General features: G+C 52.4%; 2 protein-coding genes across 5 annotated transcripts; one reads left to right on the top strand and one right to left on the bottom strand.

Moving 5' to 3' along the window:
• Positions 1-37: 37 nt before the first annotated feature.
• CDC20 (cell division cycle 20) lies at positions 38-5,381 on the top strand. Its single transcript, XM_030953657.1, has 11 exons — positions 38-115; positions 459-655; positions 1,204-1,349; positions 1,976-2,072; positions 2,603-2,731; positions 3,089-3,285; positions 3,614-3,708; positions 4,047-4,278; positions 4,388-4,513; positions 4,685-4,802; positions 5,111-5,381. Exons 1-11 carry the CDS (start codon positions 69-71, stop codon positions 5,287-5,289), a joined length of 1,563 nt encoding a protein of 520 aa, XP_030809517.1. The 5' UTR covers positions 38-68; the 3' UTR covers positions 5,290-5,381.
• A 3,122-nt stretch (positions 5,382-8,503) lies between these two features.
• On the bottom strand, positions 8,504-22,559 carry ELOVL1 (ELOVL fatty acid elongase 1). Of its 4 annotated transcripts, none has more exons than XM_030953742.1 (8): positions 22,501-22,559; positions 12,202-12,263; positions 11,575-11,765; positions 11,332-11,412; positions 11,069-11,125; positions 10,638-10,743; positions 10,350-10,486; positions 8,504-9,946 (listed from the first exon to the last, which is right to left on the bottom strand). In XM_030953742.1, the coding sequence occupies exons 2-8, from the start codon at positions 12,245-12,247 to the stop codon at positions 9,692-9,694; spliced, it is 873 nt and encodes a 290-aa protein (XP_030809602.1). In that variant the 5' UTR covers positions 12,248-12,263; positions 22,501-22,559; the 3' UTR covers positions 8,504-9,691. The 4 variants fall into 4 exon arrangements, with proteins under 4 accessions (XP_030809602.1, XP_030809605.1, XP_030809604.1 ...); XM_030953745.1 differs by having other exon boundaries at positions 10,350-10,411; XM_030953744.1 differs by lacking the exon at positions 22,501-22,559 and adding an exon at positions 21,408-21,427.
• Between the last annotated feature and the right edge of the window lie 1,804 nt (positions 22,560-24,363).

Below are 24,363 nucleotides of genomic sequence, written 5' to 3'. Positions count from 1 at the left end.
TCGCCTGGCAGCGCGCGGCCGTTGGGTTTGAAGCGGCCAACCGGGGCCCCGTCCGCGCGCCGTTTAAAATGCTGCGGCGCAGGCGGGGCGGGCGAGCGGCGGCGGCGCGGCGGAGGTGAGCGTGCCACGGGGCCGGGAAACTGGCCTGGAGGGCGCAGTCCCGAGCGGGGAGGCTGTGGTGAGGCGGGCGAGGGGAAGGGAGAATGTCGCTTATCGGAGAGAGCCCCAAAGAGCGGCTGGAAGGGGTGTCGGCTGATAGAAAGGACCCCCGAGGAGCGGAGGGAGGCTGTGTCGGCTGATGGAGTGTTCCGAGGAGCGGTTGGGGAGAGTGGGGGGTGTCCGCTGGTGGGCAGGAGCGGCCGGAGCGCTTGCACGGTCTGGTGGTGGGGAGGCCGGCGGGGCCTGTCGGAGCAGGCTCAGCCCGGCCGGTGGGCACGGCTTACGCCGCCTGCCCGCAGGATCATGGCGCAGTTCCTGTTCGAGGCGGACCTGCACGGGCTGCTGAAGCTGGACACGCCGATCCCGAACGCGCCGCCTGCGCGATGGCAGCGCAAGGCCAAGGAGAGCGGCCCCGGGCCCAGCCCCGTCGGCGTGTCGCCCATGAAGCCGGCCAATCGCTCCCACAGCTCCAGCAAGACGCCGTCCAAGACACCCGGTGAGCGCCGGCCACCAGCGGCAGAGGTTGAGTGCTGGAGCCTCGCCCAGGCTGCTTGTCTGTAGCCATGGGGCTCTGGGCTCCCTGCCACGCTGCCCTACCGGCTGCTGCTCAGGCAGGAGGAGGTGGGCTGTGCTCCTGACAGCCACCCACCTCCTTCCCACCATGGGGGGCAGAGCTCTGAGCACTGGGGCTGGCAAACTGCTGATCGGCCAGCTGAGCCTTGCTGGCACAGCTGCATGCTGGGACAAGTGTGGGCGGGACTGTCAGCTGACAGCTTTACAACCTGTAAGCGTTTTTGTATCTTCCCCTTATCTCTGGACTCTGGAATTGTTGCGCTAGACCCAAGGAGTTGCTCCACACAGTTCCTAACCAGAGCTTGGTGGCAGGGAGGAAAACATAAGTTAGTTGTGACTGGGTGGCGTGAGATCTCAGAGCCCTACTTGTCTGGTGGGTGTGATGTGGACGAGTGCTGGGTTTGCTCTCGTGAAAGCTCTAATACAGGCTGTTAAATAGCTGTAAGACAATATTTTCATATGCGAACACAGGTAAATCTGGATCCAAAATTCAAAGCACCCCCACAAAGGCTGGGGGGGATCGCTACATTCCCAACCGCAGCACTATGCAGATGGAGATGGCAAATTTTCTCCTAACCAAAGAGAATGACCCTGCTGAGGATTCCCCTACCAAGAAGGTGAGCATGTTGCTAAGTTACAATTACTTCAACAACCACTAATCCTTCCTGCCCCTTTACAGAGGAGATATAGATTCTATCGAGTGAACACACGGGACTGACAAGCCCCAGCCATCACTACTTGCAGCTCTGGGCTTCAGGAGCCTAGGATGAGATTGAAGCTGTAGAGACTGCCATTCACTCTGGCCTATGCTGCTTCTGGTAGCAAAATTTAGCTTTTGACTAATGAGGCTTTAAAATGTAGCAGGCAACAAAAACACAAAGCTGTGAGCCTATGCAAAGTGAAACTGCTGGTGGTAGCTGTTCTAGGACAATGTCTACACAGGGAACGCTTCTGGAATGTTTTACACTGTGTTCTGAAATCTGTTTATGAAGCATTTGGTTGCTTTGTGGCTGTGGCTTTTCCCACTGGCAATGACACTGATTTTGCCGTTGTATGAAAATGTGAGCAGGACAATATGTGAAAGTCTGAGGAAAAACTGCTTTGTCCTGCCTCTGTATAGCTGACCCTTGCAGCACAGTTGTATACCTTCAGATTCTAAGAGAAGGGATCTTAGGTGTCTGTTTAAATTGCAGTGTGGGAGTTGTTTTAAATGCATTGCACTGAGGGTGATTTGTCTCCGTAGGAGCAACAGAAAGCCTGGGCAGTGAATCTGAATGGTTTTGATGTAGAAGAGGCAAAGATCCTCCGCCTCAGTGGAAAACCACAAAATGCTCCAGAAGGTATGATACAGGGTCTGTGCGAGCTGAATTGGCGGGAGAGATTGGGTCAGGGGAACAGCAACACAGAGGCTCTGTTTGTGGTCACAGGAGAAATCAACTGGTTTCTGAGAGCTGTACAGTCTAGAGTCTCCTTTCTTAAGGTTCCTGAGGTCGAAGGAGGGCATAACAGTTACAGTGAATTTATTTAGGAAAGTTGCTATGACTGCCAGTTGCTCACCTGTACTACAGGTTCCAAACCTTCATGAAGTCTGTAAGAGCATCAAACTCTCTGCTGTGCACTTTCTAGCTTAAACTGCAACTAAATATAATGGGATTCAAAAACCCAAGTGTTTGTTAAATTTGTTTCCATGAATGAGGAAATTGTAGCTCACCCCTGTTCAGCAGTTCATTCTGCCAGTGATTTTAGTGCACTGCTCTCTTGTGTTTCTCTTAGGACTTTATTTTCACTCCAAGGGATTCCTAGTTGGGTGAGCAGCACTCAGCTGGGAGGAAACTAACTCAGGTTAACAAACCTGTTCCTCTGCACACAGGCTATCAGAATAATCTGAAAGTGCTCTACAGTCAGAAAATGACACCTGGATCCAGCAGGAAGAATAGCAGATATATTCCCTCAATGCCAGACCGGATCTTGGATGCACCAGAGATCCGCAATGACTACTGTAAGTAGACTACAGGGTTGAGTGCTGGGCATCCAGAACATTCTGCACTGGATTGCTGTTCCTAGGACAGTGTAACTGGGCTGTCTGTATTATTTTATGTACCCAGGCTAGCGCAGACCACTTCTGGAGTGTTCCTGTGTAGCCTTACAGGGACAGTGGTCTAGGGCACTGTGTAGATGCCTTGGAGCAGGGTACCTGACCCCAGCAGCTAGGCATAGTGACATTCAGAAGGCTGCCCCTCACCTGTACGTGTGTGTGCGCGCACATGTGCATCCACACCTGCTGCATCAGCACGGGTGAAGGGCAGGGCTCTCTAGCTAAGCATGGTGTGACCTGCATTGCTCTTTCAAATTGTAGATCTGAATCTCATAGACTGGAGCTCCCAGAACTTCCTGGCAGTGGCTCTGGACAACTCTGTTTATCTGTGGAATCACGCTACTGGGGAGATTATCCAGCTGCTGCAGATGGAGCATCCAGATGTTTACATTTCCTCTGTGTCATGGATTAAAGAAGGAAACTACCTTGCTGTTGGCACAAGTAGTGCTGAGGTTCAGGTGAATGCAGGAGTAAAACTAGAGGTGTTTTCTAGGGATTGACAGAACTGTGGGGCCTGGGGACAAAACCTTGGCTGGCAGAGGAAGGATGCCATCCAGCTGACTTGTCTTCCCTGGTGTGGGGTGGAACTGCCCAGTGTGCAAGGCAGGGTTTGGTTTGGGGGTTTTCTGATAAGTAGCATTACCTTCTGTGCTATAGTAATGAGATACACATTTTCTCTGTTCCCTTACTGAGAAAGCTGAATGCCAGAGCCTGTGCAGTGAGGTTCCTAGGGCATAGAAATAGGACTGGGTTTCTTCTGAAGAACTTTTTGCTTTGACTCTCTAGCTATGGGACATTCAGCAGCAGAAACGTCTCCGAAACATGACCAGCCATTGTGCCCGTGTGGGAACCCTCAGCTGGAACAGCTACATCCTCTCCAGGTAAAGCAGTGGGTCAAGGGCAGTTTCCAGTTGTTGCAAACTCCTATCCCTCAATCTATGTGTGGCATAGGTTAGGGATGACAGAGAGAAGTTTGTCCTGGCTTGGGATTCTTACTCAGCCTTATCTGTTGGGGCTGTGAGAAGGCCTCTTTCCTGTATTGCAATTTATGCTGAAGTTGTAAAGAGCTTGTGTGGGTGTTTCACTCACACCAACAGACCAGTGTTGCTGGTATCACTGGTTGAAACCCAGTGGCAGGTCTAGCAGTCTTGCAACAACAAAAATGGATTTGGGTGAAAATGTGCAGCCTGACCCTGCAAGCCTTCTCTTCTCTCTGCAGTGGTGCACGGACTGGGCACATCCATCACCATGATGTCCGAGTGGCTGAGCATCATGTGGCCACCCTTGCTGGCCACACACAGGAGGTGTGCGGACTCAAATGGTCTCTAGATGGCCGCTACCTGGCCAGTGGTGGCAATGACAATCTGGTGAATGTCTGGCCATGCACCCAAGGTGGGGGTGGCGACTTTGCTCCTGTACAGACCTTCACTCAGCACCAGGGTGCTGTCAAGGTGAGCACAGAGCTGCCACGGGCAGATATCTGTGTGCAAGGCAGACATGCAGCACTGGCTGGGTGCATGTTGCCTCTTGTATGTCTTAAAATGAACTCTCCTCTCTCAGGCTGTGGCGTGGTGCCCATGGCAGATGAATGTTCTAGCCACTGGAGGTGGCACTAGTGACAGACATATCCGCATCTGGAACGTGTGTTCTGGCGCCTGCCTCAGTACTGTTGATGCCCATTCCCAGGTGAGAGATGAACATCAGCTTGGAGACAAACACCCTCTGGCAGCACACTTACAACAGAGCTGCTGACTCCTCAGGCCCAGAGGCACAGGGAAGAAGGGGACCATGCTCACCTCTGAGTGATGAGCATCAGCACAGGCACCTTGTCTCACCTGTGTTACTGCCTCTTTTCAGGTCTGTTCTATCCTATGGTCAACAAACTACAAGGAGTTCATTTCAGGCCATGGCTTTGCACAGAATCAGCTGGTTATATGGAAGTATCCAACAATGACCAAGGTCGCAGAGCTGCAAGGTAGGTGGACAGGGCCTGGGGCGGGGTGGGGGGGCTGTTAGAGGTTGAAGGCAGCTGCACTCCTTGATTTGAGCCTGCAGCATCACTGATACAGAACAGTATCCAGGGCCATGCTGCTAGGAGTAAAGCATGCCCACGGGCTGTGGAAGAGATACTGTTGCTCCAAGTGTATGCTTGGGGTCTGAAATCATGCTGCCACAGCCAGTGGCGGGACAGCTATGCAAGCTGGCAGGGCTCATGGGAGCATACAGGAGTAAATGTGCATGTGCTGATCAGCTCAGCCCTGATTGCACACTCCTTCTCCTCAGGTCATACTGCTAGAATCTTGAACCTGACCATGAGCCCTGATGGTACAACAGTGGCCTCAGCAGCTGCTGATGAAACACTGCGGCTCTGGCGCTGTTTTGAGATGGACCCCATAAAGAAGAAGGAGAAAGAGAAGGCAAACAGTGCCAAAAGCAGTATTATTCACCAGAGCATCCGCTGAGAGCACTGGGTTGTTGTGGGGAGGGGGATATTTGGTTTACACACTGTACAGTATTTTAAATGTTAATAAACTGCTTAACTTGACTTTTTCTTAATGGAGTCCGATGGAAGAAAAAGCCATGGCTCCCAAACCCAACTCCTTCTCCCTGAGGCTGGGGATCTGGGCAAGGAGTGCAGGCCCCTGAGCCTAGCACAACCTAGCAGAAGGATGCTGTGCAAGAGCTGTACTTCTGTTTCTGTCCCAGTTAAGATAGATATGTCATCCGCCCCATCTAGATGCTGACTACAAGCACAGCACCTCCACCACAGGCTCAACTGGAAGCACAGCATGGCTGTGGCCTCAGTTTGTGTTGTCCTGGCCTGTCTCACAACCACAGGGACCTTACTGTGGCTCTGCAGGCAGCCGTCACTGCCTGCTTATGGTGCTGGAGTAGAATAGCTACTGGAAAAAAAAGAAGGGGGGGAAACATACAACAACAGCTGTAATCACCCCAAAGGCTGGAAAGGGGCTGGCACTGGCATAAAGCCTGATGCAAAACAAAAGGTTAGTTTACACTGCCACAGCCAGCCTGGATGTCATGCAAGAGCCACGCAAATCACCACCAACCCTGTGCTTAGCCTTCAGTCACATATTCTTCCAACAACTCTGATCTGTCTTCCCCTCCTGCTGACAGGAAACCCTGGTGCCTTGCTAAGGCTTCATGCAGGAGAGCAGGCACCAGGGCTCAGCTGACATTTATTGGAGCTTGACTCCCCTACACTTGGAAAAATGCCTTTTTTCCAGGCTGGACTGTGCTGGAGCAAGTTGCAGGAAATATATTTGAGCCCTTACCTGACCAACAGCCAGCTCAGCCATGCTGCTCTGCATGGTGGAGGCACGGTGTTTGAGGTTGTGGGGCTGCATCAGACCCATCAAACCTGTCCTTCAGCTGCACCAGCATTGCCAGGGGCTGCTGGGGACACTGCACAGCTGATAAGCACCTTGGCCTGTGCAAAGCAGCTCCACCAAGCCTGTGCCTCCCATCAGCCCTCAGTGATTAGCTGAGGGTGGATTATTAACTGTTTTCACCTTTCCCTCAGCACAGTACCACACTGTGCCTAGCACCAGCTCTGCCTCCTGAGCCTTACACCAGCTGGAACCTTCAAAGATTCCAACTTGTGCTCTGCCAAGGCCAGTGAGGGTGTAACCACACCCACCAGAGCACCACCCCCCAAAGATGATAGGGGGGGCACAGTCTCAAAAAACAGCAACTGAGCCCAGCACCTTCCCAGCAGTGCTGCTGGTGCATCCCCATTTGGCCACTTGGGAAAGATCACAGGAGGTCCAAGGAAGGAGCTGTCCCTCAGACACAAATCCTAGGGCCACAGCTGTCTCTAATGGGGAAACAGGCAGGAACCCAGATGCAAGGCTGGGCTCTTCCACAGAGCTGTGCTGCTGTAGGAGCCCTGCCCCACACCCCTGCACTTGGTGCTGGGAGTTAGCACAGACTTGCCCTGGAGGGCCACAGCTCATTAGGCCTTCCCTGGTCCCTGACCTGGAAGGAAAGATTTACATGCCAAAAAGTTGCTGTTATTTTTTCAGTCCCATGTAAGAGCAGCTCAGCTTTCTCTCACAGACTCTTTCTTTCTCCTTAGCACATGCCCCCCACCCAGATGCTGCGCATTACATAGCCCTTAGAGGACCTCTGAGCATTACTAGAGGGTAATGATATTGCAGGGTCTTTGACCCCCATGCTGGTCTCTTACAGACCTGGAGCAAGGAGGAGCAGAGGAAGGAAGTGGGCACTGATCCAGCAGGCCCAGTAAACACAGCCCTATAAGGTGTGAATTCAGTTCACAGCATGACAGCATATTAATTACTAAGTGCCATGGCCAGCCCATAGAAGAGCACAGCTAACAGGAACAATTGGAGGAAGGGAGAGCAGAGCACATGCAGGGAACAGCCCATTCTAAAATACCAAGCATAAGTAGTTGAAAGCATTGTTACTATTTTGGGCAAAAGCAAAGACAATCCTGTCTTTAGCAAGAGCCAGCGGGAGGGGAGAAGGAGGCTTGACAGGAAAAGGTCCATGTCAGCTGGACCATCACCTACAGCTCCTGAGGTGGTGACTTCTGAGCACTGGACTAACATTACACACCACTTCAGCATGGACAAGAACAAATTCCCATCCAAGTCTTTACTCCCAGAGAAGCATCAACAACTGGGAGAACACTGCATGACTTCTTACATAAAAGGACATGGAGTGCTGTACGAGAGGCTGATGGCTGTGTGCAGTTTAGGCATATTAGTCACACCAGTTCAGGGCACTTGAAGATGCTTTCCTACATTTCAGGGCATGGCCTTGAGGCATACAGCAGCCCAGGTCAGATCAGCAGAGCACTCTCATACCAAGCTCTGCTCCAGGGCTTTAGCTGGACATCCACAAAAGCCCTCCCACCCCACAACCAAACCTACAGTGAAACTCAGCGTCTGGAGGATGCTGATCTAACACATTCCTCCCAGCCACATGCTGCCCAGCTGGCTCCCCACTCTTCTTCCCAGGCCTGAGTCAGCAGCCCAGCTGCCCTCTGCTCAAGAGGGCCCCAGTCATGGGGTGATGGGGAAGGCAGCCCTACACCCCAACAGCACTGAAGGGACACTAGAATGAGACAGTTGGAAAAATAACAAAGCCCAGGCAAAGATGCACTTCTGCAGCAAAAGCAAGACAGCAACACTAACCTTCCTCTGACCAATCTGAGCTACACTGTGCACAGATCCGTGCTGCAGGTGCATTCACAGATAGGAGCAGTTTTTGCTTTGGCAGATTCAGAAAGCAACAAACTGCTGTTTCTCAAGCACTCAAGTTTCCAAAGTCTCTATTCCCTGCTCTGCCATACCTCAAATCCCCATAATTTCTGAAAAGCAGCAGTTCTTCCTGGGCAGGGGGCCCAGGGCACAGCCCACACCCACACTCCACCCCAGCCATTTTTTGACAGGGTGGAGTCACTTTCACAACAGAAGCCTTGACACACATCCAGCCCTGAGCACTGCTCTACCAAAACAGTTGGAAACAATCTGCCATCTGCTTCATCAGCACACAACTCTCACCCTCTTCCCTCAGCACAAACCTGCTACACCAGCTGCTTCTCCCAGCCCTACCTTCAACCACACTGGGTAGGACCAAGCACCTGGAAGAGCTTTTGCTTATATTGAGCCAAGAAAACAAGAAAACAGAGCCATTTCTCCTTCTGTTTGTTTATTTGTGATAGAAGAGCAGCCCAATCTGACAGGGCCTGGCTCCTTCACCTCGTCCTCGAGGCCATCAGCATGTTTTGGTTACAATCAGAGCAGGTGTTGGGCACCAGGCCAGGAGAGCTGCTGCACTGCCTTGCTGAAGGACAGAGCACATCTTCACACAGGCCCAGTCAGATCCACAAAGGCAAGAGGTGCTCACTTAAAACTGCCCTCTACTGTGCTCAGGCTAGGCCAGAGCAGGGCTGGACCCAAGCAGGAGAGCCCAGGAACTGATTTTAGGGGCACTTATTGCTCAAGTCTTGAATTTACAGGAATGGAAGTGGTCCAAGACTAGGCTGAGCTTGGTCTCCCCCACTATGGAGCAAGCCACCAGCTGCCTTAGAGGATCAGGTAAGTGTGGCTTAAGCACACACTGAGCACCCAGCCCAGGCACAAGGACAGCAAGGCAACCTGGGCTTATCACAAGGGGGAAGCCTTTCAGGCTGTCATAGCCCCTGCTATGTACTAGGCACAGGGCATGGGTACCGTACTGGGCAGGTCTGGGCCCTTAAGTCCCATAAGTACTGCCCCTACGTTCTCCACTGACACCTGGGCACAGATGTGCCAGGGCAGGACTCCCAAGCTGGGCACACAGGGACCAGAAGGGACATGCAGCACTGTGGCATGGAACAAAGTGGCACAAGGCATCGTAGAGCAGGAGCACTCACACATGAGCTGGCAGTAACAAGCAGCCAGGGATGAATCTGCTCATCCATACAAGCTCTTGTGAGACAGGGAAGAGGAGAGGGCACCAGGACAGGAAGCGGTCTCTTCTTTTGGTCCTACTCAGAAGGAAATGGCCCCTAGGCAGAAGAGCCAGATGTAGGCACTTGGGGAAAGTTCCTTTGGAAACACTGGAATGGGACTGCAGCCCCACAGCTGTGATGCAGGCAGCTGCCTCTCTGCTCAGCAACACTGAGAAATAGCACAAGCCCTCCCAGGAGCAGAAGTGGCCCATGGCTGCTCAGAGCAGAGGGGCTGAGCATGCAGACAGGGGACAGCAGGACTGGGCACAGGGGTACAACAGTCTGTAGGCACTTGACTTGGCTAGTGGCACCCAGGAGCAGAGGGACAGGTCCCAGCTGCCTCTGCCCCGGGGCTCTCATTGGCTCTGGGAGCACTTTACCCTCTAGTTGGCTTTGACCTTGCCATTGGTGACAGTGCCATTTTCATGGATGCTGCTACCGTTGTGCTGGGCTGCTTGTTGAGGCACCCTGGGCAACCGCTTGCCCTTGGTGTAGGACTGGTACCAAAAGTTGGAGAAGAGGATGAAGAAGATGGTCCCATAAATCCAGATAAGGTGAATGAAGATGGGGAACTGGTATTGGCAGTTGGGCATGAAGTAATACTGGGAGATGTGGACGGAGACAATCACAAACTGTGCCTGGGAGCAAGGCAGAGTAAGAACAAGTTATTAATGGGAGCAGGGTCAGGGAACCTACTAGAGACCTTATTTTTAAAGGCAACACCTAGACTCCTTTCCCAGTCTAAAGCGGAGTTCATTATAGTGAGGCATTCAGCAGCAGCTGGAAGAGGCAGGCACAAGTCTCAGAGCAGCGTATGCCTCTCACCTCCCAGCACAGCTACAGCCCAGGAGCTGAACAGCACCCACACCCCAATCAAGCTGGTAGGGCTATCAGAGGCCCACAGTGGGGCAGAGCTGCTAAAAACTCAGAGCAATACTCTACAGAGGGGACAACTGCTGCTGAGGCTGCACCTTTCAAAGGTACAAGGGCTGGCCTGCCCTTCACATCAGGCACATGCTTTGCTCTACCACACAGACTCACCAGCTGGATAGCTGTGATGTGCTTCTTCCACCACAGGTACTTCTGAAAGGCAGGTCCTGCTGCTGAGAGCCCATAGTAGAAATACATGACAACATGCACCATGGAATTGATCATGGCATGGAATGAGCCCATTCCCCCTGTTAAGATAGATTTTCCTTAGTGTAAGTCAATACTCCACAGCAGTGAGCACTACACAGAGCTGCTAAGAGCCCAACAGGGCCAAAAACCCCTCTCAGCATGCTGGGGTAACCCTACCCAATCCCTGCACCCAGACAGTTGCCATCTTACCTGGACCAAACTTGGCTCCCCACCACCAGCTCCATGGCAGAACAGAGTGGTGGAAAAGGTGCAGGAATGTGACCTGCTCATTCTTCTTCCGCAGGACAAAGATCACCTGCAATGAAAGCCCAACAGCATTAAGAACCTGCAGCCTGGGAGTAGCTAGAGCAGGCTGGGCCACTAATCCAGTGTGCGCTCTCAATGATGCTTCCCTCCCCCCACTCATTAGCATCCCCCATTAGGTCACCCCACAGCTTCCAGAGCTGAAACATGTAAAGAGTGGCCTCAGCACCAACATTCCAGGGTGGCCTCCTTGGCAGTGATGCCAGACAGAAGCACTACCAGGTCAGACTGGAAGGGCTACAAAAGCACCTACCCCAAATACACTGGGCTCAGCTCCCTGCCCAGCAAGTGGTGAAAAGGCCTTCTCAGTAACTCACCGTGTCTGTCAGTTCAATGAACTTGGAGAAAACAAAGAGCCAAGCAACACTGACCATCTGTAACAGAACAGGTTAACATCAGAGACCTGCCTCAGCCTGAGCAAGCCCAGTGAGTGAAGGGCTTCCTACAGTTACCCTGGCATGAAACCAAGGCCCAGAGACTACACATCCTCTGCCTCAGGAAAGGCAGGAACTGTGACCCTGCCATCCAAACAGAAGCACTAAAGGCCCCCCCACTTATCAGGAGAGGGATGAGAACTCACCCTGAGGGCCTTGGGGTCCTGTGAGAAGTCCACAGGGTCACATCGCCAGGTGTACCCAGTGAGCCACCCTGCCATCAGGAACTGCAACAAGAGCATCCATCAGCGTGAGGCCTAAGACATCACCCACTGCACATCAAGTTCTGCACAGAAGGGCAGGGAACAGCCAGGAAAAGGGCTCCCCATCACCCACACAGCCTGCACACGCTGCTTTACACATGCCCGACCAAGCTACCAACAACTCACCTCATAGACTATGTAAAGTGAGAGTCCCACCAGAAAGAAGTTGTATAGCACCATAAACTTCTTCAGGTTTAGAGGCTTCCTGTTGGCCATTAGCCGGGGACCCAAGGATAGGACAAAGTAGACATATCCCAGAAGGATGCCCATCACAAGGAACGGGGACTGCATCAGTGGATAATCAGCGATGCGGGGGTCTGCAGAGAGAGCCACAGTGCAGAGCAGTTAGCATCCTCACCCCAGCCTGCTGCCAGCACTGCTACTGCCACAGCAGAGGCACAGACATGGCAATCCTGCTCTAGGACATGAGTGCAAGTAGGGAAGCAGTCTGGGAGCAGAGGCTGGTGAAGTCAGACTCAGCACAGTATAGCCTGAAGCCATGCTGCAGGGCAGCCTGGAGATCATCTGCCCAGGAGAACACAAGTGCCCCAAACCAATTTACACAGGCACTGATGCAAGACAGCCTCATAACAGGCAGTACAAAACCCCTGGAGCTGCATCTGAGTAAGGGCAAAGGCAGGATGCAGTTACACCAAGGGGTGCTTCAGGGATGACAGACCACCCCCCAGTGCCTCTGGCACCTAAAGCATGTAGTGCTACCTGTCTGATAGCTGGGCAGAGCCAAACACTGACCTGCTTTCTTCATGAAGTCCTGATACATAGTCACAATCCCCTCCATCGTGGTGGCAGTGTCTCTGTGGAAAGAGGCAGGGAAGATCAAGCAGCTGTTTTCCCAGGACAGCAGCCTACAGAGCACAGTCCTGCAGATCAGTAAACTCCAAGCCCAATTTCAGAGAAACAGTCATGCATCTGCCCATTGTTGCTTTCAGCTGATCACACACCAGAATCCACTTTCCAGCTGAGCTACAGGGCACCTCACTTCTCACAGAGCCTGGCTCTGTTTCCCCAGCTCTGCTGGGAACCCCATCATCAAATGCCAGCAGTCCTTCCAAGGCAAGAACCCAACATTTCAAGCCAGCTAGGAAAGCTTCCAACCTCAGCACTGTATCTCCAGCCCCTTAATCTTGCTCCTGCTGTGCAAGCTCAAGCATTATCATCCACAGGCACCATGACATTGCCAGCAGCATTGGCAGCCACACCTACTCAGCACAATTCTCTGTCTGACCCTGGAGCAGAGATGCAGGGCTGGCCCACACTCTCCACAGCACAGTGCCTTTATGGTCAGCTTTGGGCTCCTGCCCACTGATTCCCACCACAGAAGCAGCACATCACCACTGGCAGGCCCATTACATGAGGAAGGAAATCCATCAGTTCAGAAACAAACATCAGTTTCTGATGCCAAAGTTCCTGGTTTCACATCCTTGCACAAAACTCTCCGGACAAGAAACTACTACCACATAACCTAGTACCTCAGAGGCCAGGTGCATCCTGCTTGGCAATGGCATTTCCACTCCCCTTCCAGACAGGAGAAAGTCATATGATGGAAGGCTGCAGGGAGAAGGACTGGCACTCCCCAGACTTGGTCATCCTCAGTATGAATACACACCAGAAAGTGATCTGGGCAGATGCTCTCCAGAAAAGCAGGATGGGCTCTTACTGCTGCACGCAAGTTTTAAACACCCTCACCCATTCCCTGTGCTCCCAAACCTCTCCCCAGCCCACAGGACACCAGAGCAGCAGGAAGGAAGGCAGAACATAGGCCCAGCCTCACCTGACTCATCCATCTGCAAGGGAGGCATTCCCCACAGCTGCTACCAGACACTCCACCTACCCCTTCCCTCCAAGAAGGTGCATGGAGTCACAGCCCATGCATGGCCTGGGGAAATGGGTCCCCAGCCCAGTCTTCCCAGGAGGTATATTGCTGCCACCACCAGGAAGCACATGGCCTCTTCCAGACCAGCAGCCAGGAAGCTGAAGCCAGAGTACCCTTCTTCCCAGTAAGGTCCCTGAGTACTCGGCAGCCACTGCCACCTCAAGCCCTCACCAGCCAACACCAGCACTGCTCCCTCAGCTTCACAGCAAGAGGAAGAACTCACTGCCGTCTTTCCTGTAGGCAGGGTGGCAGCCGACACTTCCTGTGCAGAGCTACCAGGCACCTCCATGGCAGGCTTTACCAGCAGTAATCTTCAGGGGGCCTGGCACGCAGCATTCTGGCTCACCATTCCCTGCAAATCAGTTTGGTGCAGCAGTGGAGCTGGCTCTGTGCCTGCCCAGTCATCCCCTCTGCATTCCTCCAGACTGGGGAGTGCCACCTAACCTCTCTGCAAGGGCAGCAGGCAGGAAGAGGTCTCCTCCTTCACCTCAATCCTCCAAAACACCCATTGCCCCAAGCAAGGCTCCAGAGCAATCTGCACCACCATGCAGCCCAAGGACAGAGCCCCAGAAGTTTTGCTGTGTTTCAGAAAGCACAGAAGGTGGTTCCTTGTGCCATCTTGGAGGCAGATAGAGCAATAGGGCAAAGCCCATTTAGGACCGATCCCCCCACATATCACCTCAGCAGCAAAATACCTGCTCACTCTCCCAAGCAAGGTTTCCAAGGGTTTAATAGCAAGTAATACTCATTTGTAGTATCACCATGATGCAAGTAATATTTAAGGTTCTGGGTACTGCCAAGATAATCCACTCACCACGTGCAGCAAAGGCCAGCTAAAAGTGTAGCAGGAACTACTGCATCCTTAAGAGACACTCAAGGCTCAGCTGTGGGAAACACAGTAAGCACAAGTCTGGAAAGCTGCTGAGCTTTATGTTGCTCTAATGGCTAAGAGCAAGCTCCAAACTTGTCTGTCTAGTTTTAGCTTTCAACCACTACATCCAGCTACACCTTTATTTGCTAGATTGAGGAGCCCTCAAGAGTTAGTTCCCAGCAGAGGCACCTGACTATTCAAGGTCTGTGTTTATCTTATCAAGGTGAATGAGTCAGCCTTACTACAGGTCCAGGGCAGAGACAAAAATCCTACCAAGTACTTACCTATTTTGAGCAGGCTAGGATGAGAAGAGAGTGTCAGCTGTCTTTGAGCTCAGAGCTACATCTCACACTGCAGGAACACACTTCAGCTCAGACACTATGGATCACTTCCCTGACCCCAGGCCAAAGCCTCCAGTACCACTGGCCAACTAGGACTCAGCTCAAAACAATTCAGGGTCCATGACAGCTATCCCCCCAAGCAGTGGGAGAAGCCCATTTCAAACCAGAACTAGCACAGAAGTGCCCACCAGCGTGAACAGTAACAAGTCTGCCTTATTGCTGTTTTGTGAAGCACCTCTGACATTCCTGCAGCCACACATGCCACAGAAGTTGGGAGGCATTGGACTTGTCCTGAACAAGGCTCTGGGCAAGCATCAGGATTTCTACCAAGACAGAAATAGTAGAATTATGCTACTAGTAGAATTATAGGCCCTTGTGGAAAAGACCTATAAGTTTTCCTTGGTTTCTCTAGGCAGAACAACATCCTGCTAAATTAAGCTAACAGAGCAACCACATCTCCAGAGAAACCCCTGAGGTCTTCAGGTCTTTGGGAGACCTGGCATCTGTCCCCACTGGCATGCTACATCATCCTACATCAAAATGACCAAAGTATGCCTTGCTCAGTGAGCAGATGCAGGTATGTCTTGCCCTCCTCTGTCCCTCAAGGGGCAGTCACTGACCTTGGGGTGTTGACAGTTGAGCAGCAAAGTGGGAGTTGCAGGGCACACCCAAGAGTTACCTTCGCTAGGCAGGGGGATGTGAAGTGCACTTGCCTGCCTAAACCATGACTGCTCCATGCCAGCCTTTCTACTGTAGGCAGGGGTTTTCCAGCACAGAGCACCAACTGTCCAGGAACCTGAACTCTTCGACACTTTGAGAGAGGTTCATCATGCAGACAGGCATCGGCTCTTACTGCACTCCACGCTACACTGCACATCACACACTGCAGGTGTTCACAGCTCAGTGGTTGGATCTGTCCTCTCTGCACATGGGGGACATTTACTTTAATTCCTCCTAAATCCTAACCTTCTTAAGCAAGGAGTTGGGAACAGATGCAGAACCCAAAGCTGAGCCTTGAACATCTGAAGAGAAATCAAGCAAATAGGTCCAAGCATCCCAAATGAGCAGGAACCCTAGGGGCCCAAACACACCCCAGATGATACAGAGAAACCTTGCAACACCTCTCCTATCTCTCAGCAACAGGGAGTCGCTTCCCCATGTCAGACAAAAAGTTCCCACTATTTGCAAACTAGGGTATCAGGCCACAATCTGCTCCAGTAACCAACATCAAGGATTAAATACTTGCTTACACCAAGCAATGTGTAGACTGCATATTTGCAGCAAGCTATACAGCTAATTAGTGCAACTTCAGCAGCAACAGCAAGGCCTTTTACGACCAGCCCCGGTCAGGCCACAGCCCTGTCAGAACCATGACAGTGACAGAGACCAGAGTTAGTTTTGTTAACAGCCTTGCAGGGCACACATCTCCCCACACAACTATCTGCAAGCAACAGACTCTGCCCCAGACAGCGAACACTCCTACTCCTCAGCATTCAGGTCAGAAATCAGTCCTATAATAAGTGCAAAAGCAAACACCCTCATCTCCCCACTAGTTTAATTAAAGGCAGCACCAAAACCATCTGGTAGGTGGCCACAGAGCTGCCACCCCAGGGAGAGCTGGCACAGGGCCCTTGCTGAACTGGCTAAAGCAGGCCTGGCCCTGTAGGGCTTCCCAGGGAGTAGCAGCCCTCAAAGGTCAGGAGATAATCAGTTGGCCAGATGTGAAACTAACTCACATCCCTGGCCTACAAGCTGGCAACAACGCTTGCTGCCTGATGCAGCTTTGAGCTCCACCACCTCTCAGGAAAAGGCATCTTCCTCCTCCAGCTCCCCACCACAGCACCCACCCAGTTGCCTGGCATTCCAGAAAGTTACCATGGGGTCCAGCAAAGGCTGCACACAGCCCCATGTGCCCATGAACTATATCCCTCTGCAGAAAAGTGGAACTGATCAAGCCAGCCACAGACAGGAGTGTGTACTGCACACACAAGGCTGGCACCACAAAACATCACCACCAAGAGCTGACAGCCACAGCTTCAGCAGCTTTCCTGAGCTTATGCACAAGCGAATCCAGCAAGATGAGCAACATGCAAATTTATCTGCCCCAAACAACACACAGGTAGCAAGGCAGACAGAGCAAGACAAGAGAGAGAAGGAGCCCAGCCCGCAATAAGCTGCAAACCCCTTAGAGTGGGATCACTCTAAGACTGAAGTGTACAGTGAAGCACAGAAAACTGAATTTGGATCTCCACTGTTGCTCTGCGCTCAGTGAAAGGGAGAGGGGCTTGTAACCAGGAAGTACACACTTATTTCACACACAGCATCTCCTAACACCAGCTCAAACACATGCAACAGAGGCCACTCAACAGGAGAGCTGTATTCAAGTACACTTGCATTCCTGCTAATAACTTGAGTCTTCAGTGAATGGCTGAAATTAAGACAGCATTGCCCACATGCTTCCAAAGTCATGTTTTTTCTCCAAAGAAATCAGTATAAAGACATGCCTGTCACCAGCTCACCAGCCACAGAAGACAAGTCTGGCAGGACAACTAGAGCTTCTATGTTTTAAGTGTGGAAAGTCACACCAACAGATATGGGCAGTAAAGCAACTCTGCTAGCCTGGCACATCAGCTCTGAGGACTTAAGGCAAACTCTGATTGGAATTTGAGAACAACCAGTCCCAGAACTCCATTCACAACCTAACTACAAAGGCTGCAAGGAAACTTTACGCTAGCAGCACCAGATAAGTTTTCCTATTTGAATCCTATCCATTAGTCTCTTCCTCTGGCTCACATGCTTCATGTCAAAGGACATGGCTGACAACCTGGTGCCGTATGCTCTACACCAGCATATTCTGAAGTCAGTACAGGAGGTACTGCGAGACATAAGGGATGCAACCTCTCAAAGTTATGATATGTAACAGCTCTTGCAAGAGCTACCATTGCAACCAGTGAGGGAATCACACTGGGTGGGTGCTGCTCCTGGCACATTGGACCCAAGTGGCAGGAAGTGCCCTGCCTGAAGTTAAGCAGTTTCCTCATCCTCACCAAGTGTGTGTTAATACCCTACAACACTCTCACACGCAGTGGCTGTAAAATCCTGAGGCCTTTGGATAGCATCCTACAAACAGATTAAGCTCTCCCCTTCCCATACTCACTGGAAGCAGGGAAAGCAAGAGGAGACTCCCAGATTAGCAGGAGAGCTCTGACTGACAGTCAGTGTGGCACCTCACAAGCTTTCAGAGAAAGGGGGACATCCATTGCAATAGGGTTTGGTAACCTCATACAAAAATCAAGGCAGATAATCAGACTTCAAGGTCCCACAAGAGCATACCAAGAGCAGTAAGAGGTTTAATATGCACAGCATACTTTTTTCAGGGGCAGCACTTCCTCAAGCTGTAAAGAGTAGGTTTACTCCTTATCACATCCAAAGCTGGTGGCTGCATATTCAGAGAACTGATATCAGTAGAGATGAGAGCAGATGAGATGAGGAAAAAAAAAACCAAAACAGAAAAGGCAACATTAGAAAGAAAATCTGACAAAGCAAGGAATGAAGGAGTAAAGAAGGAAGGAAAAAAGAAACAGTTTGAGATACCTACCAGAAGAAGTGGAAAAAAAGCTATTTCCTTTCTGAATAACCATATTGATCTGTCACTCCCTCATACAGCACCAGGTGAAGGGGGAAGGTAGAGATTGCTGAGCTCCCTCTCTGAAGTGAAAGCACCCAGCAGCCCCCCAGAGTGCACAGAGCACACTCAGGAAGGACAGAACTGGGCAGGTGACAGCAGGACAGGCAGGGCTACATTGGCCTAGGCCAACTTCTAACACCTGCATCCAAAATCGGGTCAACCTTCTAAAGCCACCTAGCAAAGAAACAGAGTACTTCTATCTGGAGGTGGGACAGGCTGCACCACCGCACTCATCTCTGGTTTTAATCACTATGCAAATGCCTCAGTACAAGGCTTCACCTCTGTTCTCACAGCCCTGGCTGTGATCATGATGCAGTAATGATTAGTGTGGTCTGCCCCACTCAGGCCTGTACATTAATTAGACAGGTACGGCAAGACAAGACGGACATTAAAATCTACAAAGCAAGATGTAGAAAGGAAAGACTCACAAATTCCCTCCAACAGCTTTATTTTGACTATTCAAGGACACCAGGTATGAACCCAGAGACACTTCTCAACAAGACAAGGGGCCACTGCCTGGAACTTACCATGGCACCAGCTTTGGGTCATGCACCTTCCACACCAAGAAGGCAGTGTAGTCACACAATCTTCTAACAAGAGAGCAGGACATTCTCTGACAGTACGAAGATGTCATAGTCCAGTAGCACAGTATACGCACCTAGAACCCAACATGCCTGAGGCTTAATGGTTACCACATTCAAGGAGGTTCACAGCCTTCCAAGCACAAAGAAAGTGAAGTGTGAAGCCTGGCTATCTCAACACAGGTGTAGATTGACCACTCAAAGTCAGTGCATTTGCTTCTACTGCTGTACAGACAGGGAAAGCCTCTTAGGGTTAAATAGAAGCAGCATGAGTTATAAGATCCGTGTGCACAGAGCAAATCTTAAACTACGAGAGCAAGCTAGCTGATCTGATCCACAGGGTAAGAGAGCTCCTCGCCACAAAGCTTGAGAACTTACTGCCAGTGACAGTTCACCACCCCAACCCATCCCAGAGTGAAGAATCAACCCTATGACACACGAAATCAAGAAACATCAGACCCAGTTACCACCTCCACCATCTTCAAGCCACTAAAGGCTCAGAATGCAGACAACAGCCTGATGGTAGGGAATAGGCTGTGGCAGCTGCAACTTGTCATCTCTGAGCAACAGCAGCCCCACAACTCCTGCAGGGAAGAGTCCTGGCTCCTGGGGACTGTCTCCTCCCTGTAAGAGCCCAAGCTGCCTCACCTGTTTGACTGGCAAGAACCAGATTTTCCAGCCCAAGTACTCCCACCATCTGACAGCCAGCAGGGCACAACTACCAGAACTCCAACACAAAAGCACAGAAACACAGAGCATCTCTTGTGCCATCACAGGCACCACTCCCAGTGTCCCTTGTAAGCATCTCAGGCTGAGTGCTCACTGTGCTGTAACCCCCAGCAGAAAAGAAGAAAGCATTCACCTGAAACATTCAAGGACAGCACCCAGTAAAGCGCCTGCCCCTAACACCAGCTTCAGAGGTTCCTCAGGATGCAAAGCTTTTCTCCCCTGGGAGAGAAAGGGGACACTATGCAACTTTGATAAGCTCCCTTATTTATCTCTAACATATAGTATGAGACACCTCTAGGTCAGAGTGAGCTTTTACTCCCAAGTCTCAGTTTTAACAGTGCTTTCATATTGCACTTCTTCCCTGAAGGACAACATAATTCCTCCCCCACCAACAGGCTTTCAGGAAACAAAAATAAGAACACAAATGAGGCAGGACCACAGAGGTCCAGGCTGTGTGGGTGGCACAGCTTAATCCCCACAGCAAGATGTAGCAAGTAGATGCTGCAACAACTGGCATCTTGCTGTTTCTCATAGGAAAAGGCTATTAGCAGCAGCTCACACCCATGAGCTAGAGGGGCTCCCTAGGAAAGAGATAAGGCACAGCAGTCTCAGCCAAGCCCCAAGGACTCAGCGAGCTGTTTGACTCTAAACTACCCTCAAGAAGCTGCCCAGCAGGTCTAGTGGGAAGGTCAGCTCCATCCAGCTAGGAATCTGCCCTGGCTGCATTCTGGTAGAAGAGAAGGTGGTCAGATTGGGACAGCACAGCAGGATGGATGCACTGTTGCACAGGCAATCCTGGCCTCCAGGAGGGGAAGAGATGCTCTGAGGAAATGCAGGTAAAGTACCCAGTGTTATTCCATGCTGCCCACTGAGCAGAGGAAGGGGTATTCACCCCACTTTTCCCTGCCTTCAGAACCAACATGATCAGTCACAGGGAAAGCACCTGACAGCCCCTCTGCAGGCAGCAGCCCAGGCACTGAGGCATAGACTGCCGCCCTCAAAGCTTAGCCTCTTGTTGCAATGCCTATTTATGCTGCCTCATTTAGTCTGTTACAACGTAAAAATAAGTAGCTTTTCCAGCTTCCCCTTCGCTACAACAGAGGAACTAGTCCACGCAAAGATATCTACACACCAAGCCCTGTACTGCCAGTGGTTATCGAGTGGTCAAGGAAGCACAGACCAGTGTGAACGACCATATCAGTGCCAGGTCAGCCCGAAGCCAGGCAACTGCTGCTACCAGGGGGGTAACAGTGACCTCCTCCTCCTCCTACTACCAGAGGGGTGACAGTGACCTCCTCCTCCTGCTACCAGGGGGCTGACAGTGACCTCCTCCTCCTGCCGCCGCGTTCCAGAGCGAGGGCCAGCGGGAGACCAAGCACCTACACGAGCCGGCACTCAAAGCTGACATTGTGTCGCAGCAGCGGGGGAGGCCTGGTACTGCCACCCGGCCCGGAGGAGGAGGGAAGACCCATCTGAATGGTTACATTGATGCCGACGGCTGGGTAAAAGAAAGCTGCCCGGCCGCCGGGGGCTGCTCGCTCCCCGCTGCAGAGAAGCCCCAGGAGACCACGGCCCCCGGCTGCTCAGTGTACCCGCGGCTCTCAGCCCGGTGCCCATGGCCGGAGCCGGGCAGCGCCCCGCTCAGCCTTGCTGCCACCCCTGCCAGTCCTTCTGGCAAAGGCCTCGGCCCCGCTGCCGCCGGGGGGAGCGCCGGGTCCCCCTGCCCGGGCGGTTCCCGGCCCGGCTCGGGTGTGGCGCGGACGGGCCCGGAAGCGGGGCCTGCGCGGCTGGGAAGGGCCGCAGCGGGCCCATAGAGGCCCCGCGCCGCCGCCGCGATGTGTGCGGGTTCAGCCACCTTTCAGCGAGCCCGCGGGGCTAATCCGCTGCCTGTGGAGCTGGGACAATCCCGCCAAAGCGCCAACAGGGCGATGCCGATCTCGCTCCTGAGCCTACGCAGCCAGCGGTCCGTGGGCCGGGAAGCAGGCGTACCCCGGGCTCGGGCCACCGGCCAGCAGCGGGGAGGCAGCTCCGTCACGGCCGGGACCCAGCGCGGCCTCTGGCAGAGGCCGGTGTTTGTGCCGCGGAACACAGCGTGGAGGGACAGTCCTTGCCCCCGGCTGGCCGGGAAGGCATCCCAGCCTGGCACAGAGGGGCCGGCTCTGTCCCGAAGGAGAGCGGCCGACTGTGGAAGGGAATTGCACCCTTCCCTGGCACCATGGGTGCGCTGGGACAGCAGCGCCAGGATGTGAGCTAAGGAGCCCTACAGCTCCTCACAGGACCCTGTTGCTGTTGAGAAAAAAACACAAACCCAAAAAAAATCACTTCAACAGCTCAACTGGGACTCCACTTGTGTTCCTCCGTCTGACACGGGCAGGTTTGCACACCGGTGGACTTACCACACGGTACAGCGGGTGCCCCCCTTCCCGGGGGGGTGACAGCCTCTACAGCCGCACCCAGCGTGATCACCCGCCAAGGGCACGTCACAGTACCACAACACCCATCCCACCCATCAGGCCACGGCCTCCCCACCCCTCTGCTGAGGAGACACCACACACCTCCTCCCATGACCGTGAGCATCCCAGGTGACGGGAAAATGGACATATACACACACGAGCCTACTCCAGCAGGCTAGTTAACAGGTGCCAAGTAGCACTGGCTTCCCCGGGGCAGGACCCACCATTCCCGGCAGCAATGCTTAACTCCCCAAAGTAGCTAAATCCTGCTAAGGCCTCCTCAGCATCCTCCGGCTCTGCAACCACCTTCCGAAGCCCCCTCAGCACACCCTAACGACCAGCCTCGACCCACCGCTAACCTCGGACACCTCCACCCGAACTCCCTCCTCGCAAGCACCCCAAATGACCGCTAGAACAGACCAGACACCCCCAACCCGCCCCTCACCAGGGAAGACCGAGCCCCAAACCCTCCACCCCACGGCCACCCGCACTCACCGCCAGCCGCACCCCGTTCTGCCGCCGCCACGGCCGCCCCCGCCATTAAAGCGGGAAGCCCCGCCCCTTTGTCGCTGCTGATTGGCAGAATGTGCAGAGTCCCACCTCCGGGAGAGTCGCGGCCAATCGGCGCGCCCACCGCGTCCCGCCCGTTCCGTGGCCACGCCCACCGCGGCGGAGCTTGAGGGCCCGGGCGGGCTCTGCTTGTGGGGCTGAGCGGTGTGAGGGGAGGGTGGAAAATGGCTGAGGAAGGATGCGGGTTGTGGCAGGGTCAGCGAGCGGTGCGGAGGGCTGGCTCGAGGGTGGCGGTGGCGACGGCATGAGGGAGACCCGTACAGGTCCGTAAACCTGCGACTCATAGGCTTTTATCCCCCTCGTGACACCGCAACAGGCACCGCGAGCTTTCGGAGACACCGGGCAGAGCCCAGAGACGCCGGCCCGGACCGCGGGCGGTTTCCAGAGTGTTTCCGTCCTGTGGCGCCTCCACAGCAAGGCCAATCTGCATCCTAAAAAGTGGCCGCGACTTGTGTCGCGCTCGTCTGCTCTGAAGGTGTTTTCAGAACTCACTATTCTAATTGTTAGGAATCATCTTCTCATTTCCAGCTTAATTTGATGCACGGCTGGTTAATAAACACTTGTTCCTGCGCCAGCGTTGTAATTTATCTCACCACGGTCCTGCCTTGGTGTTCGTGCTACAGTGTGTTTGTAGACTGCAATCATCTCCCTCTCAGCCATTACAGGGAAGACTAAAAAAGATTTTCCAGCATTTTCTTACTAGTCTGCCTGTTCCTGCGCCTGATGCCATGGTAGCTCTTTTTGCTGTTCACATTTCCTCTCCTGAAGATGGGTGACCAAGAGCAGTTACAGACTCGTGGTCACCTAGTGAGAGTTTCCCACCTGGACACAGGCAGGGCTGCATTTGCAGAGGCAGGTCAGTGTCTCTTCTGGTGACTTTCTTGCCCTTTTTTGGTGGTACAGCATTAATTTACTTTTCCCTACATTGTTAATGCACTACAACATTCTGATTTCATCAGATTACACCTAATATTTGTGCCAGTCCTTAAGGAAAATAATTTATAAAAATATCCACAAAGTACCTCAGTAGTAACCCATGTGTCCTGATATGCTCCCTTTCCTCAATCTTTGCTTTCGTCTTGACCCAAACCACTCCTTCCCACATGGAATTCCTGTGCTTGTTTCTGCCCCAACACCTACCATGGTTCCTAATTGATCCCAAGGTTCAGAGCTGCTTCCCTGGAGTCCACACAGGGCCTATAGCTTTATAGAAAGGGATTTTTTTTTAAACTATCAATAAATATAATAAACTTTATTTTATCCTCCATTTTGTGCCTGTGTGCTGTGTTACTCTTTAACTGGATACTGTTAACACCAGACAGCCAGAGCCAAAGCAGTCTGGATCACTTTTTCTTTCTTGTTAAGTATAGGCATCAGCCTTGCTTGTTACTCTTCACTGTTTTTCTTTTGTGTTCTCCTTTTATTTTGCAACATTTTTCTATTTTTAGTTGATTTGTGTTCCAATTCAATGGAAATCTTGCTACAAAGTTTGTCATGAAATTAGAGATCAGTGGATTCCTTCACACTCATACTGGACCATTTTCCACCTTGTATCCTGCATCACATAGCTTTCTCCAAGCATTCCTCTCTCCTCTGGATCCACCCTTGCTGGCAGGCCAGTCAGGCTCTAACAATGAGCCCCAAATTGCACATACCAGCCTCTTCCTGCTGTTGGAATTAATTTCCAGGTCACTCTCTTTTCTTCTGCTCTGAATGCAATTTATTTCTCTCTTGGTCCTGGATTCTATTTCCCTGTTGTGTCTGCCACCTCCACCATTATTTCTGTAT

Source organism: Camarhynchus parvulus, chromosome 8 (genome assembly GCF_901933205.1).
Source record: "Camarhynchus parvulus chromosome 8, STF_HiC, whole genome shotgun sequence".
In the NCBI taxonomy this organism is placed as follows: Eukaryota; Metazoa; Chordata; class Aves; order Passeriformes; family Thraupidae; genus Camarhynchus; species Camarhynchus parvulus.
This window is presented reverse-complemented; position numbering and strand designations above follow the sequence as displayed.